This window comes from Mya arenaria, chromosome 6, assembly GCF_026914265.1.
Source record: "Mya arenaria isolate MELC-2E11 chromosome 6, ASM2691426v1".
NCBI lineage: Eukaryota > Metazoa > Mollusca > Bivalvia > Myida > Myidae > Mya > Mya arenaria.
The window spans coordinates 14,694,823-14,711,261 of NC_069127.1; the positions used below are offsets into that span (position 1 = coordinate 14,694,823).

At 33.1% G+C, this 16,439-nt stretch overlaps 1 protein-coding gene and 1 long non-coding RNA gene across 7 annotated transcripts in view; both read left to right on the plus strand.

Moving 5' to 3' along the window:
* LOC128237283 (E3 ubiquitin-protein ligase rnf213-alpha-like) overlaps window positions 1-16,439 on the plus strand; it is a 108,161-nt gene that overhangs the window by 6,430 nt on the left and 85,292 nt on the right. For 4 of the 6 annotated variants that reach the window (XM_052952653.1, XM_052952654.1, XM_052952655.1 and 1 more), the window contains exons 3-6: window positions 145-1,091; window positions 1,519-1,550; window positions 1,746-1,871; window positions 3,080-3,288. The exons of the other annotated variants lie outside the window; for them this stretch is intronic. In XM_052952653.1, coding sequence (XP_052808613.1) covers window positions 145-1,091; window positions 1,519-1,550; window positions 1,746-1,871; window positions 3,080-3,288 — 1,314 coding nt within the window. The remainder of the gene's footprint in view (window positions 1-144; window positions 1,092-1,518; window positions 1,551-1,745; window positions 1,872-3,079; window positions 3,289-16,439) is intronic. 6 annotated transcript variants of the gene reach the window in all.
* LOC128237285 (uncharacterized) lies at window positions 8,056-15,765 on the plus strand. Its single transcript, XR_008261564.1, has 4 exons — window positions 8,056-8,174; window positions 13,456-13,534; window positions 13,855-13,895; window positions 14,274-15,765. It is a non-coding gene; the product is annotated as an uncharacterized LOC128237285 (long non-coding RNA).

The following is a 16,439-nucleotide window of genomic DNA, read 5'->3' on the forward strand; positions in this document are numbered from 1 at the left end:
TTTATAAATTTGTGAAATAGTATTTAAATTGTCGTTGTAAACGATGTAATGAACCCAATTGATTTTGAGGTCAGTGGGTTAAAGCTCAAGGTCTTAGTGACATCATGGATCATGACACTTTAATTGCAACATATATCGTTGTAGGTAATGCAATGAATACATCTGATTCTCCAGGGAGCAATTATTTACGTGTTGTTGTCAATCAAGATGTCGGAAATAATGAACAGAAACTGGATACACAAATACAGGATGATCCCGGTAGTAAAACTGATGAAACAAATGCAATTTCAAATATAAAAGATAATAACTGTGTGTCAGCTAAAGATATCGAAGGAGAACTTTCAAAACAACAGTCAATTATATACCAAGAAAATGATTCAACTAAAGTTGGCCGTGAAAAATCTGGAAATGTGACTGTTGAAAGTGGGTCGGAAAAGTCTAAAATAGACTTAACCCATGATGAATCAATAAATGAAGCCTCCAATGGTGAAAAATTTGAAAAACATTTATCAGATAAAGATGATAATTCCTCTGATGATAGCTCATCTGATTTTGACAGTGGAGAACTAGTTGTTAATGATGAAGATACAGAAGATACGAAACAACGTAGAAAAATACGTAAAACCAGAAAAAAAGTGGGGACTAAAGAAAAACAGGCGAAAAAGAGGAAAAGAAAAACAGAAAAAGAAAAACAACACAGTATGCATTCCGATAACAAGGAAGATGATATGGTTGATGGAAAAAAGAAAATGGTAGAAAAACAGAACGTCTGGCAAGCCGATATGAATGCTATAGAAACTGCTAAACAAGATAAGGACACTCCAGATGAAGAAGCGTTTGTTTTGGGGCAGCGTAAAATGTCTGACAGTGAAAAAGAATTAAAATCATCAGAGTGGACTACGCCTTTATTCTTTCCCGACAATACATACAACATAAATTCTGCAAAACAAGGCAGTTCTGTCAGTGAGGAGGGTAAAAAGCCTGAACAATCTTATAACACAATAATCAATCGTGCAGCCTCTAAACCACTTTCTTTACTGGGGAATACAAGGACAGCTGCTTCGTATGAAAATAGCAAAACAAATGATAAGGTAAGAGAAGTCAATTTTATTAATCAATTTTGAAAGTTTTATTATTATGTTATATTTATTCAATCATTCCGTTAAATTATATACATAAGTGAACTTTTGAAATTAGCATTAAATCACTTCAAAAAATGTATTACAGTGTTATAAATGTTAAATCAATTTAAATGACAATCATGGACCTTTTTAGCCTTAGATTATTAGACTATTTTTGTGTGTGTGCAAGCCGTCGTTTTGGTTTAGGTTTTAGACGCAATCCACTTTCATACAATTATTTATGTAACCACTTTTAGAATTAAATTATAACACAAACAAAAAGTACCCCGCAGTTTTGAATTATCTAACTCTTTTTTACCTACAAAATTCATTGACGAGCGATTATTTAAGCCTGCTGCTTTGAATATTTCTTGTTATGTTTAATGTATATTTGCAGAGAAATCCAGGTACCAAGGATCAGAAAACTAAGTATGCACTAGATATATCAAAGTTTGTGTAATTATTTGGAGTGGAATTGTTTAAGATTTCAATTTTCAACGAATCCAATGATATCAAATGTACTAAGAAACAAACAAAAACATAAAAAGGTTCTTACTGCTTTTATTACGTTAATTATATTGTTAATGATTGTCCTATTTCAAAACTTATAAACTGTGTTTGTAGGCAACAGATAAATATCGTTTTCCATGTGTTAGTGGCAAAAGACTGTTTTACTAGTGGCAAGGACTTGCTGATTTTGAAAATGCCAGACGAATTTGGAAATTGGCAATCCAACAAGCACCAACTCCGGTAAATGATATGCTGAGAACAGTTTTTTTCCTTAAGTTGCATTTGTAGTAAATTTAAGCCATTTGTCATCTCATTGTTATGGATAGTCAGGGTCTTTTTCAACAGCTTATTTAAATCAAAACAAATAAAAAAAAAAAATTCTGTCGGAAATCACTCATTCACTGGAATTTTGGCAAGATAAAAAAAGTTCTTTTAGAAATGTTTCTAATGACATTTTACGGATATTTTAAGGTGGTTATGAAATATGTCTACCTGAGGTTATTGTTTCCCTTATTTATAATTAATTGTCTAATAAAGATTTTTTTCTTTCTGAAATTGAAAACAAAGCTTGCTTAATTGTTGCTTATGTTCTTTTTGTCTATTTTTTAAACCTCGTAATAATATTTTATGTTTTTAAAGTTGCAGCTAGAAATAATTTACGAAACGTGTTCGAAAATTTGAATGATAACTTGTTTTGTCCATAACAATCGCTCTCCCACAGAATTCAAAAAGCGATATTTTGACGAAATCATCGCCTTTGGTTACCCTCTCTCTGATAAATATCGGGGTGGGATGTATCATATCACATACTTATAATATCCTAAATAAACACTCTGAGGTTAAGACGAGGGATGTCATCATCTGATGATTCTTCTGTTAGCCAATACGATGCCTAAATACGATATTGTCGGCAACCGTGATGAAGTTTAATTACGCCGATGATGCGCTGGGATTTATAAAAATGTTTCGGGGATTTAATATTAAAGACATATCAACTTCATTATTCACAAGATGAAATAGCTTTATGGGGATAAATGAATTTCTGAGTTATAGGTTCGAATCGCGCTGGCGCTCAATCATTTGTCAGGGTTATGTTTTTTGAAATAATTATTGAAACGACACCTTTGTCAGTTAAATCTACAAATTGTAAAACGCATGTGTTCAATTCATTAAAAAAATCTACAATCAAGAATGAACACAGGCTATCATTTGTACTTAACTCCTTATCAGCTGAGTAATAAATAACATTTTGGAAATCATGATCGTTTAAAATATAGATGTCAAAGGGTCGTAGTCAGATCATACCAGTAGTTAGATTCTACACTGTAATCCGATTGTGTTATAGCCCAACTTGGCACCCTTGGCGTAAGTAGGTAGTGCATTTAATAGTGTTGGCCAGCAGCCTGTTAATAAATTTCCTTAAACACCAACATTTGATTTTGCTTCAGATCCAAGAACAGGGTGTTCAGCGAATACATCGAGTATGAATATACCATGCTCTTTGACCGTAACCTGCTTTGTACAAGAAGCACAGAATATAAATATTGTGTGCTTAGAGAAGATGGAAAGTACAAGTATGAAAATTATGTAGATGGCCAGAACCTAGGACTTCATAGTAGAAAACTGTTTGTGGATAAACACTTGTTTATCAAAAAAGGTAAAGATATTTTAATTCATTACTATGGCAAGCCCATGTACTGCGCCTTATAACTCATTCTCAGGATGGCAAGCACATAAGTTTCATCATGTCTGTTGAAGGTCCTAATACTAATCTCACCTATTCTTGGCTCATGATCTGCTCGTTGTTCATTACGATTCTAAATTCATTTTCAATTTTATCGGAACATGACTTAAACTTTCCTTGCATTGACCAAAAATGTCCTCATTTATGCGCATGTTTTATTTGCTTAAGTATTCTGCCATTTTATCGACTACAAACCTGATCAATATTGTACTAGTCTGAGGTTATGCATGAGCTCGACATGAGCAGGGGATATTTGAATAATACGGTATGCATTGAGAGCTGGAGCACTGACTGTGATTAGATTTCCTATTGTACTGTATCGTTAAAATCTACTTACTACAAAACCGTTAAATTTATTATGATCTTCTTCATTTGTGTTGAAAGTTGGTAAGAAATTAGCTCAATGTTATTGTTTGAATAACACAATATCTGTTCTATTTGTTGACAAAAACACGTTTAAATGTCGTCAAACACGGCTTCATAGATCGCTGCAAAAGAAACCCATAATTATGGATTTCTTTTAAATGTGTGCATTCGCTGTGCTATTTTGTCTAAAATCAAATGATTAATATTGTTTGCATTTTACAAATATTACCTTTTATTGTGGAGAGCATTTCAGACCATAGAAAGTTCAATTTTGCGTCTCAGATGGCCACAACCAAAATGTACGTGTATGCTTATAAATATGCGTGTTTTCAATATTATAAGAACTTTTCTGTAATTATGATTTGTTCGTGATATTGAATGCGATTTCAGCATTTTTCACATGTTTTTTTAGCAATAATTACTAATTTCACACTATATTCACAAAAAATGTTTTCTTTCTTCAGTAAATAAGTTAAGGATTGTCGCAATATATTAGAACATAGTCTTGAAAATTAACAATTCACATTTTGCTACCCATTTAGCAATGTGTCATAAAATGTTAAAAACTTTCTCCACGTCGCGAGCTACTACTACAATTGTATTGACTTGTCTAACAATACATGACACAGTAGAACTACTCGACGATAAAATATCACGGCTTTGTAAAAGCAGTAACCTAGCTTTTACTACTGATTACAAAAATGTATATATGGTGGTGTAAAATTCCAGGTCAAGTTACGAGCTCATTTTTCTTCCCATCAGTATGACCTAAATAATATTGTTACAGTCATGACTAATTTGACCAATTTAGTAGATTTGTGGCCCTTCCCGATCTATAAAAACTCCTATGAAGCAGTGGTCAACATCAAAAGTCATGCAAATGCTAATACGTTTGTGCCTGCAAATTGCTACTTGATTGTGACCCGATTAGTGACAGTGAGAGTAACAAAGGCCACACACAATAACCCGTTTAATCTATGACAAGAGTACGAATGTCAACAAATTCTTAAATTATATATTTATTTGTTGTTTCAGTTGCGTGTTGATTTTGCGTCATTTAATTGGATAAGTACGTTTTTAGCAAATTTGAAAGGAACTATACATTATATACTGTGGAAATCCCACATGCAATACTGATAATAATATTATCTAAAATTATCGATGCCATTCAATATAAATATATTGGAGCTTATAGATCTATTAAGTTTGAATCCCAATGACATATATTTGACCGTATGTTTCATCTGCTTTAACCAAAGTGTATACAAAGATAAGAAAGAGTTAAATGCTAATATTAATTATTTCGTTAAGAAAACGAAAAAATCCTACAGCTTGTTGTGTGGCTCGAACCACCTTCTGTATCGTCTCTAACCCGGCAAGTCGTCCAATACTCGACCCATTGCAAAGTCAAGTGTCAGTATCTATACATTAAGCAGGAAACGTCTAAATAAAAACGGCTTTTACTTATCGTTTTTAGAGAATACCTTATATTTAATTGGTCATACAATTTGAAATATTCTTGTACCTATGTGCCATAGATTTGTATAGGTTATGTAATACGCATTATCCGCCTTACTTTAGCTCACGATACAGCAGACGAATTAATGTTGTGTTAAAATAAAACGAATAAAATGGTTGCTTCAAACGATTTAAGTATCTAGGCAAGTAAACATGTTTTGATTTATTTATTCTATCATAAATTCTCAAATATTACCTTATACGCGAACCTTCTTCGTTGTTTTACATATTTAACAGTTGCTGCAGATGCCTTTTAATTTTACCTCAAAGAAAATACTACGGGAGTAAAATGTTTTTTTGTTTGTTTTGCCGGCAACCTTGAGCTTGATCGGATCCAAAATGCATTTCAATTACATTAAGTTATACTGGTGATAATTAAAGAAGTCCAACTTCAACACAAATTATTTATTTATGAAACAACGTTTCGGCCATTCGGCCTTCATCAGGTTGTATGTATATAATGAACAGGAAATGACGTCAACATCAAATGACGTCAACGTTGATAACGTCAAAATATAGCATACATTTATGCGCAAAATAATGTCTTATAGGATCTAAAGAGATACAATTATACTGGTAAAATGCAATATAAATGCATAAACAAATATCAATAAACCAGTATAAACTATGCAACATTAAATAGGTTAAAACAGTTATAAACCAGATTAATTTTGTGATTTTTTTTAAATTCTGCAAGAAGAATTAAAATAATATTTTTGAATTCATACCATTAGGAATGACTGTGCCAAGAATGTGCATCCATTTACTCTCCTTTAATAATCGTTTCCAATTGTTCTCAATTTTATCAATTGGCATAAAAGAAAAATCATTGATACTGTGGTCAGGAGCATTAAAATGTTCGGACACATTTGTATATGAATCTGGAAAATGCTTTATATCAAACTTATGACTGTTCATTCTCTGACTACATTTTTTGTTGTGTCTGACCAACATATTGCTTTTTACATTTTTTTGCAATTGATAACATATATAACACCTGTAGAAGAACAGGATAATTCATGATTTATCTTAAATTCTTTGCAAAAATATGTACTTGAAAATTTGTCATTTTCAAAAATGATACAACAGTGTGAACATTTAGTAACGAACCCGTTAGTGACAACATTTGTAAGTTTAGAATTCACAAGTATATCTTGAATATTTTTAGGCCGCTTATATGCAACAATTGGTTTGTAGTTAATGAGATCTTGGACAGTTTTACTTTTTGAATATCTGAGTAGTCCCCAATATTGGTTTATAATTTTACCAATGTTTGGTAATGATGGATTAAAAGTACACACAAAAGGAATAATGTCTTTTTCCGATGATTTAACATTTGGCTGCAAGGCGTCCCCTGCACTGATGGAAAATGTTTTCGAAAAAGCTTCATCTATAACAGAAATTGGATAGTTTCGTTCTTAAAAATAGGTTTTTAGTTTATCACATTCCTCATGGAAACGGTCATCACTTGATGTTATTCTTCTATAGCGTTTAGCCTGGCTGTAGGGGATGCCGACCTTGCACTTTTTTGGATGACACGAAGAGTATTCTATGTATTGGTGGCAATTTGTTGATTTTTCAAAAACGCTTGTTTCCAAACCACCCTTTAAGTCTTTTTCGATATGGACATCCAAGAATGAAACACATGTTTTAGAGACATTATTTGTAAATTTAATATTTTTGTGGACTTTGTTGATATCGTGAAGAAAAGCCGTTAATTCATCTTCAGAATGTTCCCATATGAAGAAAATGTCATCAAGAAAACGCAGCCATAGTAACGGTTTTTTGGAACAGTTTTTAAGAAAATCTTGTTCAAACTTTCCCATAAACAAAGATGCAAAGCACGGTGCCATTTTCGTGCCCATAGCTGTTCCTAAAATCTGTAGGTAGTTTGCATCGTTGAATTGAAAATTGTTCTTTGTTAATACAAGTTTGATTAAGTTTGAGATGTCCTCAATATATCCAAGAGAGTTAGACTTGTCTTGTTCAAGGAAGGATCTGCATGCTGCTATACCATCATCATGTGGAATGTTAGTATAAAGAGAGCTGACGTCAAGTGTCACTAAAAATGCATCTTTTTTTAAAACGGATAAGATCGTAATTTCTTGACGAAGTCTGTAGTGTCCTTTACAAAAGATGGCAAATTTTCCATGTGAGATTTTAAGACGCTGTCAACATATGAAGATATATTTTCTGTTAATGATTCGCATCCCGATACTATAGGTCGGCCCGGGTATCCTAGCGGTAAAGCATTGTTGACATCTTCGTGAATCTTCGGCAGGACGTAGAAAGCAGGCACTCTATTGTTAGTACACGGGAGTAATTTGCTTTTAATTTTTTCACTGATGTTATTGATTTTTGACACTTCATGTATAATTTCCTTGGAGAACTGTTCTTGTGGGTTGTTCGAAAGTTTACAATAATGTATATCATTTTCAAGTTGTCTGTCTACTTCATTTATATAATCTGTCCGATTCATAATGACAATAGTGGCACTCTTGTCTGCCTTTTTTACTATGATATTTTTATCTTCCCGGAGATCTTTTAATGCCGAAATTTCTTCAGGTAGCAATAACAACGTAACGTCGTTTTTTACACTTCCCTATTCTGCACAATGCTAATACCACTCCTCACTCCAATGGATATTACTCCTGCAAACATTTATACTTACTGCCGAAAATGGTACCAAAATAATCATAAATAAATTATCTATCAACTGTAGTACGGGTTTTATCTAATTATGTGAAACAAAATAAAACGAGCAAAAAGTTTCACAAGCAGTTTTTGTAATATGTCGTTTTTCTGCCGGTCTTGGGACGTTTTGACTGTCATTTTATACTTTCGATTTCGGATATTTTAAGAATTGTTTTGATTGTCAATGACTTTACAAGGATACATTGACGTCTCCTGCATCGGTGAGTATAACTTTAATGAATTATTATGTATATTTTCTGCTTTTATTTTGACAAAAACTGAAACAGGGGATAAAACATGCTGAATTATAGGTCCAAATCGAAAGAGAACAACAATGCATCATCGAATTTCTGAAAATTCATTCATTTATGTACACAGTGATACTATCCATTTGATTCAGTAATCTGTCGCATTTTTCCGCAAGGGCTATTTATAAACACATCGTTTCTGAGAGTGGCCAAGAACAAGAACAATTTGATGACTCATAAGGCATGCAACCTTAAAAGCCGAGAGTATCCGAATTAACCAGGAAGTAATTTTTGTTTACTTTTTAAATGCCAACCTCTGTAAATAGTAATTTATTTTGAGTAAACATTGAGGTAGGTTTATGCATATCATTGTTTTATTATATTAAGAATGCTATTTATAAGGGGTTGCCAATTCTTTTCTATCTATCTATCTATCTTTGAATACTGCCGAACCCCTCTTTCGAGTATTACTGGCAGGTGCGCGTCGGACTGTTAGTAAAGTGAAAGAAAGAAATAAAAGATAACATTGTGGGACATGGAATAGAAAAACAAAATCCAGTCATGGTTAAAACTAGTTAGTCGTGAGAACATTTTTAAAAAGTAAAATATGATAGTACGTAAAACTAATATTGTAAGCTTGACACTGCCTGTTTGAACCTATCAAGTTCTGTTGCTGGCAGAGTTGCTACATTGACGGGCAGGCTATTCCAAAGAACTATGCTATGGGGGTAAAAGGACCACTTGTGATAATCGGATTGGACTTGGATTTGCTGAAAGCTATGGGGATGAACGTGCCGGCTAAGTCTGACAGGCTTCTGGATATAGGGTGGAAGGTTAATGGCCACGATGTTGTGTAAGATTTTGAAGAACATGATGAGCCGCATGTCATTTCTGCGATATTCGAGAGACCGCCAGCCAAGGCTGTTTTGCATCTCAGTAACACTTGCAAGAGGGGAATAGTTGTATTTAACCCAGCGGACGGCTCTTCGCTGGACCATTTCGATTTTATTTTTATTTGACTGTGTGTAGGGGCTCCAGACTGTTGATGCATATTCAACTTGCGGGCGAATTAGGGTTTTGTAAGCCATAGCTTTCACAGATTCATTTCTTGTGGTAATGTTACGCATAAGAAAGCCCAAGGTCTTATTGGCTGTTGCTGTTATTCTTGTAATGTGGGAGTTGTATGAAATATCTGATGAAAGGTCTAAGCCGAGATGTTTTGCACAGGGGACAGGTTGGAGTGTTTGACCATGGAGTATGTAATTGTGCTTAATGACTTTTTTGTTTTTGGTGATGTGGAGTACTTGACATTTAGAGGGGTTGAACTCCATGTCCCAATCTCTCTCCCATTGTTCCATACATGCCAGATCTTCCTGAAGCATTTGAGAGTCAGACAGTGAATTTATTGTAAGATAAACTGCCGTATCATCGGCAAAAAGTCGTATTTGGGATTGTACTGTAAGGGGAAGTGTATTTATATAGATCAGAAAGCAGAGGGGCCCAAGGACAGAGCCTTGGGGCACACCTGAAGTGACTGGTACTGCTCTTGATTGATCGCCCTCTAGGACAACTGTTTGGTTTCTACCAATAAGAAAAGATCTAGTCCAATTAAGAATCTGGGATGAAACACCATGTTCCTGAAGTGTATATAGAAGTTTAAGATGGTTAACTTTATCGAAAGCTTTCGAAAAGTCTAGCAATATCAGATCTGTCTGTTTCCCTTTTGCCAGATTATTAACAAGAAAGTCTGTCAATTGAAGAAGCTGCGTTTCACAAGAACGCAGTTCTCGGAACCCATGCTGGAGGTCGTAAAGAATTTTGTTTTCTGTAAAGTGAGAAGATAGGGCAGACGCAACTATATGTTCGAGAGTTTTGCATAAGATACAGGTCAAAGAAATTGGGCGGTAATTTGCTGGGTCAGTGATGTCTCCCTTCTTAAAAAGAGGGCAAACAAATGCAGAAGTCCAATCAGATGGGATTTTTCCAGAAGACAAGGACTTTTGGAATAAGACTGACACAACATCAGCAATTTCATGGCTTAGTTCTTTTAAGACAACAGGTTTAAGGAGGTCAGGGCCAGAGGCCTTCCCAGTGTTAAGGTTTTTGAGAAGTTTTAGAACCCCATTTTTGTCAACAACTATGTCCTTCATGGGGGTGTACTTACAAAACTGCAGGGGGTTTAGGCGACGGAGGTTTTGAAGACATAACTGTTTTAGAGACAATGGGGAAGCTGGAGAGAAAACAGATTGGAACTGTTTGTTGAGGATGTTAGCCTTGGCAGTGTTGTCTGTTTTCAAAGTGCCAGTTGTACTATCCATAAGTGGGGAAGATACTTGTGAGTCTTGCTTGGAGTTCTTTATTAGATTGTACAACTTTTTAGTAGAGAATTTGCTCTGAACTCCAGGTTCCAAATTGTCACAGTTTGAGATATCCAATATATTTTCAAGGTATCGGTCATATGACTGCTTAATTTGAATCTTTATAGTACATTTCAATTTCTTAAACTGTTTCCATATTTGGTGGTTTGTTTTATTTTGTTTGACTTTTTGATATAGTTTGTCCCGTTTACGCAATAGCTTTCTAATGGATTTATTAATCCAAGGAAGTGATCTTTTAGGTCGTATATGCTTGATAGGGATATAGGTTGCTATCCCTGTAGATATTGCACTTTTGAACCTCTGCCAAAGCTCCTCAACAGATATTTGTTCATGATTATGAAGGATGTCAACTTTAACTGTAGAGAAATATTTCCTGAATTCAGGCCAGTTAGCTTTGCTGTAAACGCTACATACTCTAGGTTTTTGTTTAAGAGAAGTCGGACGTGCACTAATGCTAGCAGAAACAATATCATGATCTGAGATTCCAGATATAATGTTTACTGATTGTACTAAGGTCGGATTGGAGATTAGTAAGAGATCTAGGATATTTCCTTCTCGTGTGTGCTCATTAACCATTTGTGTTAGATTAAAATCACTTAAAATGTCAAGGAACTTGTCATATACAGCATGGTTGTAGCCTGCTTGTAAAATTGGGTTATTTTCTGTGTCCCAAGATAGTTTTGGCAAGTTGAAGTCTCCAAGTATGATCTTCTGACCTTTAAGTTTTTGAGCAAGCAATAAGGATTTTTCCAATTCATAAATACTATCAATATCAAGTTCATGTGGCTTGTAAAAGCTAGATATATAAATTGGTTTGCTACCTGTGATTTCAAGTTTGATCCAGAGGATTTCACAGTTTGTATTCAGATTTGGTTGAACTGATGGAATTAAGTTGTTTTTTACAAGGATAAAGACCCCACCTCCCTTGCCTGATTTTCTATCCCGTCTGAATACTGTATACCCAAGACTTTCAGGAAAAATTTCAGAGGAATAATGGTCAGCAGTAAGCCATGACTCAGTACCGGCCACAATATCTGGGTTTTGGTCTGAAAGAAGGTTATGGAATTCATGTTTCTTCTTAACAATTGACTGGCAATTTACCAATAGAAATTTTAGTTTAGAAGCAAATCTTTTGATGTGTGGTTTTTGAGTTTCTGATTTTTGATTTAGAGGCGTATTTTCATGAGACAGGGCTGAAAAGCTGTTTGTCGAAGAGATTGATAAGATACTGGATGTGTTAGAGTGGTTTGAATTATCGCACACTGTGCATGTCCAAGCAAAAGAAGCATCAGTGTGGATTAAGTCCTGGTACCATGAGTGTTCTAGGTTTTGGCACTGGATGTGAAACCATAGTCCACACTTGTCACATTCTACAGCTGGGTCAGAGTCCAGAACCTCTGCACCACAGGTACCACAGGGGAAATCAGGGCCAGGGTTCGATTCAATATCGCTGGCAAGGGAAAGGAGCAGAATTGTGAGGTATAGCAAAGATTTGTCCTTATGTGGTTTAATAGGTTGCATGTAGAATTTAAATCTAGTTTTTAGGCCAACAACTACCATGCCACTTGCAAATGAATTATCTGGGTTATAGCGGTCTTTGACTGAATATATTCTCGGAAGCAATTTGACAGCAGATACATCTTTTACTTGTGTGAGAACTGCGACAACTGCAAAGAGTAAACAACTCACCAGAATGCCGGTTTTCATCTTTGTTTACGTTTTGATTTTACACACCGGAAGCTGTCAGAGGTCAAGGCCGTTTCGAGGGGGATAATGACAACTATGTAAAATACCTGAAAACTGCAGGAAACTGCACAGCAAGCAAAACTATGAGTGAAACTAGAAATAATATTTATATATAAACTCAAATCCACTGAAAATCCGCTATAGATATAGCCAAAAATAATGTTTTAACACGATTTGCAGAGAGAGGTAGAAGAAAGGTGTTAGTGTCTGACGCATGCGCACATAATTCTGACGCATGCGCACATTTTGCTTGAACATTGGTCAAATGATTTATATTTGGAATAAATAAGACATTTGCAATATTGTGATTGGTTTTAATGAAATAAACAGACCGGGTTCTTTAAGGATCTGGTCACTTTCGGTTTTAAAAAATGTAAATAAACTATTGGAGAATTGGCAGTTATTTTTTATTAAGCCATTCTATATTATTAATTAAGAATCTGTCAAGCTGAAGTTTGTTATTGTTTATGCGCATGTTTCTGCAATGGGCATTGACCGACAAATTCATATTAAATAACTTAAAAGAGCTCGACAACCAAAACCCAATTAATCAAATTACAACGCCAAGTTTCCATTTAGTGTTTTATTGGTTAATAAGAAAAATGCAGGCTGGCTTATATAGGCATTTCACAATTGAAACTAAGAAAGTAAGCATTTTTTAATCTTCTAAACAGTTAATTGGATGCCTACCAATTTTAATTGTTTATAGATCACACATTATCACCAAGTAACTAATACTTAAATAATAATTGGAAAGTTTCAAATTTCAACATATCAATGTTTTAATGTGTAAATTTCAGGAAACATTTTTATGTTCTGGATAGTTACTTGGATTATAAAATCACTCTCTGTAAAAATTATTCAACTTTTCAAACATTATTTGTCTTCAGATTTATTGGAATTCCTGTTATGATAGGATTTCAATTGCTGTCATTAATTTTCAACTCAATGTTTTGATTATTCATTTGAAATTATTTTAAACTTCACATTCCATAAATGGCTGTTCTTCCTTTTTGACTAAATATTTTGAGTATTTTTACACATTAGTATGTCTGCCAATTCATGGGTGGTCAGTTTTGTCATTTATTAGTATTTTTTCCCTTTTTTATTTAATCTTTTCTTCCTTTCAGTGAGAAATAAAGCCATAGAATACATTCATACCACTCAAATTCAGCCAGTCAGAATGATGGGAAGGATTGCAGAACTGAGGTAACTTAGAACTATGAGGCATATTTACCAGAGAATATCTCATAAACATGCCATTTGCTTAATTTTCTTTGAAATCATACCTGAAGTTATTGAGAACTCTTTATAAACTGTGACATTTTGTATGATGACATATTTTATTATTTGTAAAATAAATGCTTTTGACATTTTTTTGAGCTGTAAAGTTGAATTGATTCTTAAATTGATTCTGGTAAATACCAAACTGTGTATAGACATCAAACCTCATTACATATATATATATATATACATAGTTGTCCCTCTCTGAATAATACATAATTATCTATGTTTCTGTTTACTTTCAGTTTCACTCTCACCTGACTGATGCAGATTCAGTAACCTAATTGTATGTACTTTTTTGTCAAATTGTATTTATTTGCTCTATTAAAAATATAATGTTGACTTTTTTGAGGAATAATTTTGAAAGGAAAAATAAATTATTATAGAGAAAAGGTAATTTGTTATGTACAAAAAGTGGACAAAAATGTTGAACAGTATGAAGTTTTAAATTAGAAAATCCTTATTTCTCTCTGTATGTATGTCAACTTTATTAAGACAATATCTGGTAATATAATGTATTCTCTTAATTAAATGTGATAAAACCTTTTTACACTGTATGTATACATCTGTATATGTATGTTGCCATATAAACTGAATGCATGTAGTTTCTTTTGTGAACATGTGTATTAATTGAAATCAACACATTCCTTTGTTATATTTTCAGGCTCATGATGGTTTCTGAGAAAAAAAACAGCTTGGTGTAATTTGACAGTATTTTTCAGTATTTGACAGTGGTTCTATCATGCAACAGTCATACCATGAAGTGTCTCACAGATTCTCTCTCAATTCCTGCAATATCCAAGATTACAGTGTAGTGCAAAGAGGATTAATTTTCTTGCAATAAGAAGTATCTGCACTTCCAAATACCCCTGTACAGCATGAACAGTTCCTTCATTTTTTGAGTGATTATAGAGTGAACATGTTTCCATATAAAATGTTTTCTTTTTATGTGTAAAACTTGTCATGAATGGTTACAAATACATGCATGGACATTATGATTCCAAATCTATGCACATTTTGATTCCAATAATTAAAGTATTTTAAATTTGGTTTGAAACAGAAATATTGTCCTTATGTTTGTTTCTAAACATTATCTGGTATTATTCGTGTTTATAGTTTCCATGTCAATTTAAAAAAAAAGTCGGTTCTTTTAAAGATGCACTCTTACTCCCACATAAGATTTACCACAATTAATACTTTTGTTTTATTATTCCAAAAAGGATGAATAAATGTTGAAAACAATGGTTCTAATGAAGGATGCCTACTTCTACTTGAAGGAAATGTGCATAAAAGACAGTATTTCTACCATTTGAGATCATAGTAGATCACAGTAAATCTTTATGCATTCACCAATCATTTAATATCTTTGCGTTTTCAGCTTAAATACACGGTTACAATATTTTTATCAATACTTAATATTTTCCAAAAATGAATTATTAAGTAAGTTGTTAAAGGGTAAACAGTCAAAGTATATGTTTGTTATACATGTGTATGCATTGATACTGAATAAGAGTGTCACTTTAAACAGTTGCCATGGTAACTATAGAGTCTAGTTTTCTTAAGAAACTGTAATTGTTGTCTAAAAACCTTTGTATTTTCAATGTGATACTTTTTAGCATATCCGCTTCAGTCAATGAAATATTTCTGTTATTTGTTAATCATTTGGTCATACTTTGTATACAATTATATTTAAAATTTAACCTTGAAAATTGCTGACAATCTCATACTTATATTGAAATATTCAGAATTGCTAGATGGGTTGAAGTTCACCTTTATTACAACTGTCAGGCAAATCATGGCAAGATGTACATAATTCTCCTTTTTAACAAAAAGCGATGTTTAAAGCATTTTTTGTATTTTTATTGAATGGTTACCATGGCAACTAATTTTTTGTTTGCCTTTAATCTTCCTATTTATAATACTATTAATTGTAAAAATGCAACAGTCAAGCAGTGAATGGAAGAATGTAAATGTTCTTTGTCTTTTACCTTTTTCAAGCTCATTCTTCAAAATATAAAGCAATTTTAAAATTTCTTAAAAATAGACGTTTTTTCATCATTTTTTTAAAGTAAAATAATTTGCTTAAAACTTTGTTTAGGTTCTGATATTTAGGAATGTGTATTAAATTTATAGAAAATAAACAAAATGTGTTGTTTGACATTATTTATTTCATTTGAATTCCGAAGTTTTGAATTTGACCTATTTTGGCAGAAAAAATGATAAAAATGTAAAATTAAAAGGGCCATAATTCTGTCAAAAAATGATGGATTTTGAAAAAATGTGCATATTTGAGTTTGTAATGACGTAACCTTTAAAATGATATATCACTTTAATATACCGCATTAAATTAATTTTTTACGTTGTTATTGCTACTTCAGGTGATATATTTGACTGATATTTATATTTTTTTTGGTTTGAAGCAAAAGTTCATTTGTAATTGCATCAATATAAAAATCCAAGGTAGTATCTCGACCTGAATGGGGAATGAATGTAGAATTATTTTGTCTCTTATTTTCCCATTTTTCAGTAGTATTCTCATGTTCTGTCGAGAGCGCACTATACTCTCGATTTCCGAAAAATTCTTTAAGCCTGAGCCTCCTTGTAAATTCAAATATGTCTTGTTTAAATTGAATTTGACTATGGGGTTTCGGAGTTACACAGTATTTCAAACCTTTTCCAAGTAAGCGGTAGTGGTTGTTATTTAAAATCTTATTTGATAGGTTTAAAACAGTTTTCTTAAGTTATACTGATAATTAATTAATATAAACACTCCGATGACATATGCCATCTGACCATACACCAAGCCAAAACGGAGGAAAGAAATTCACCA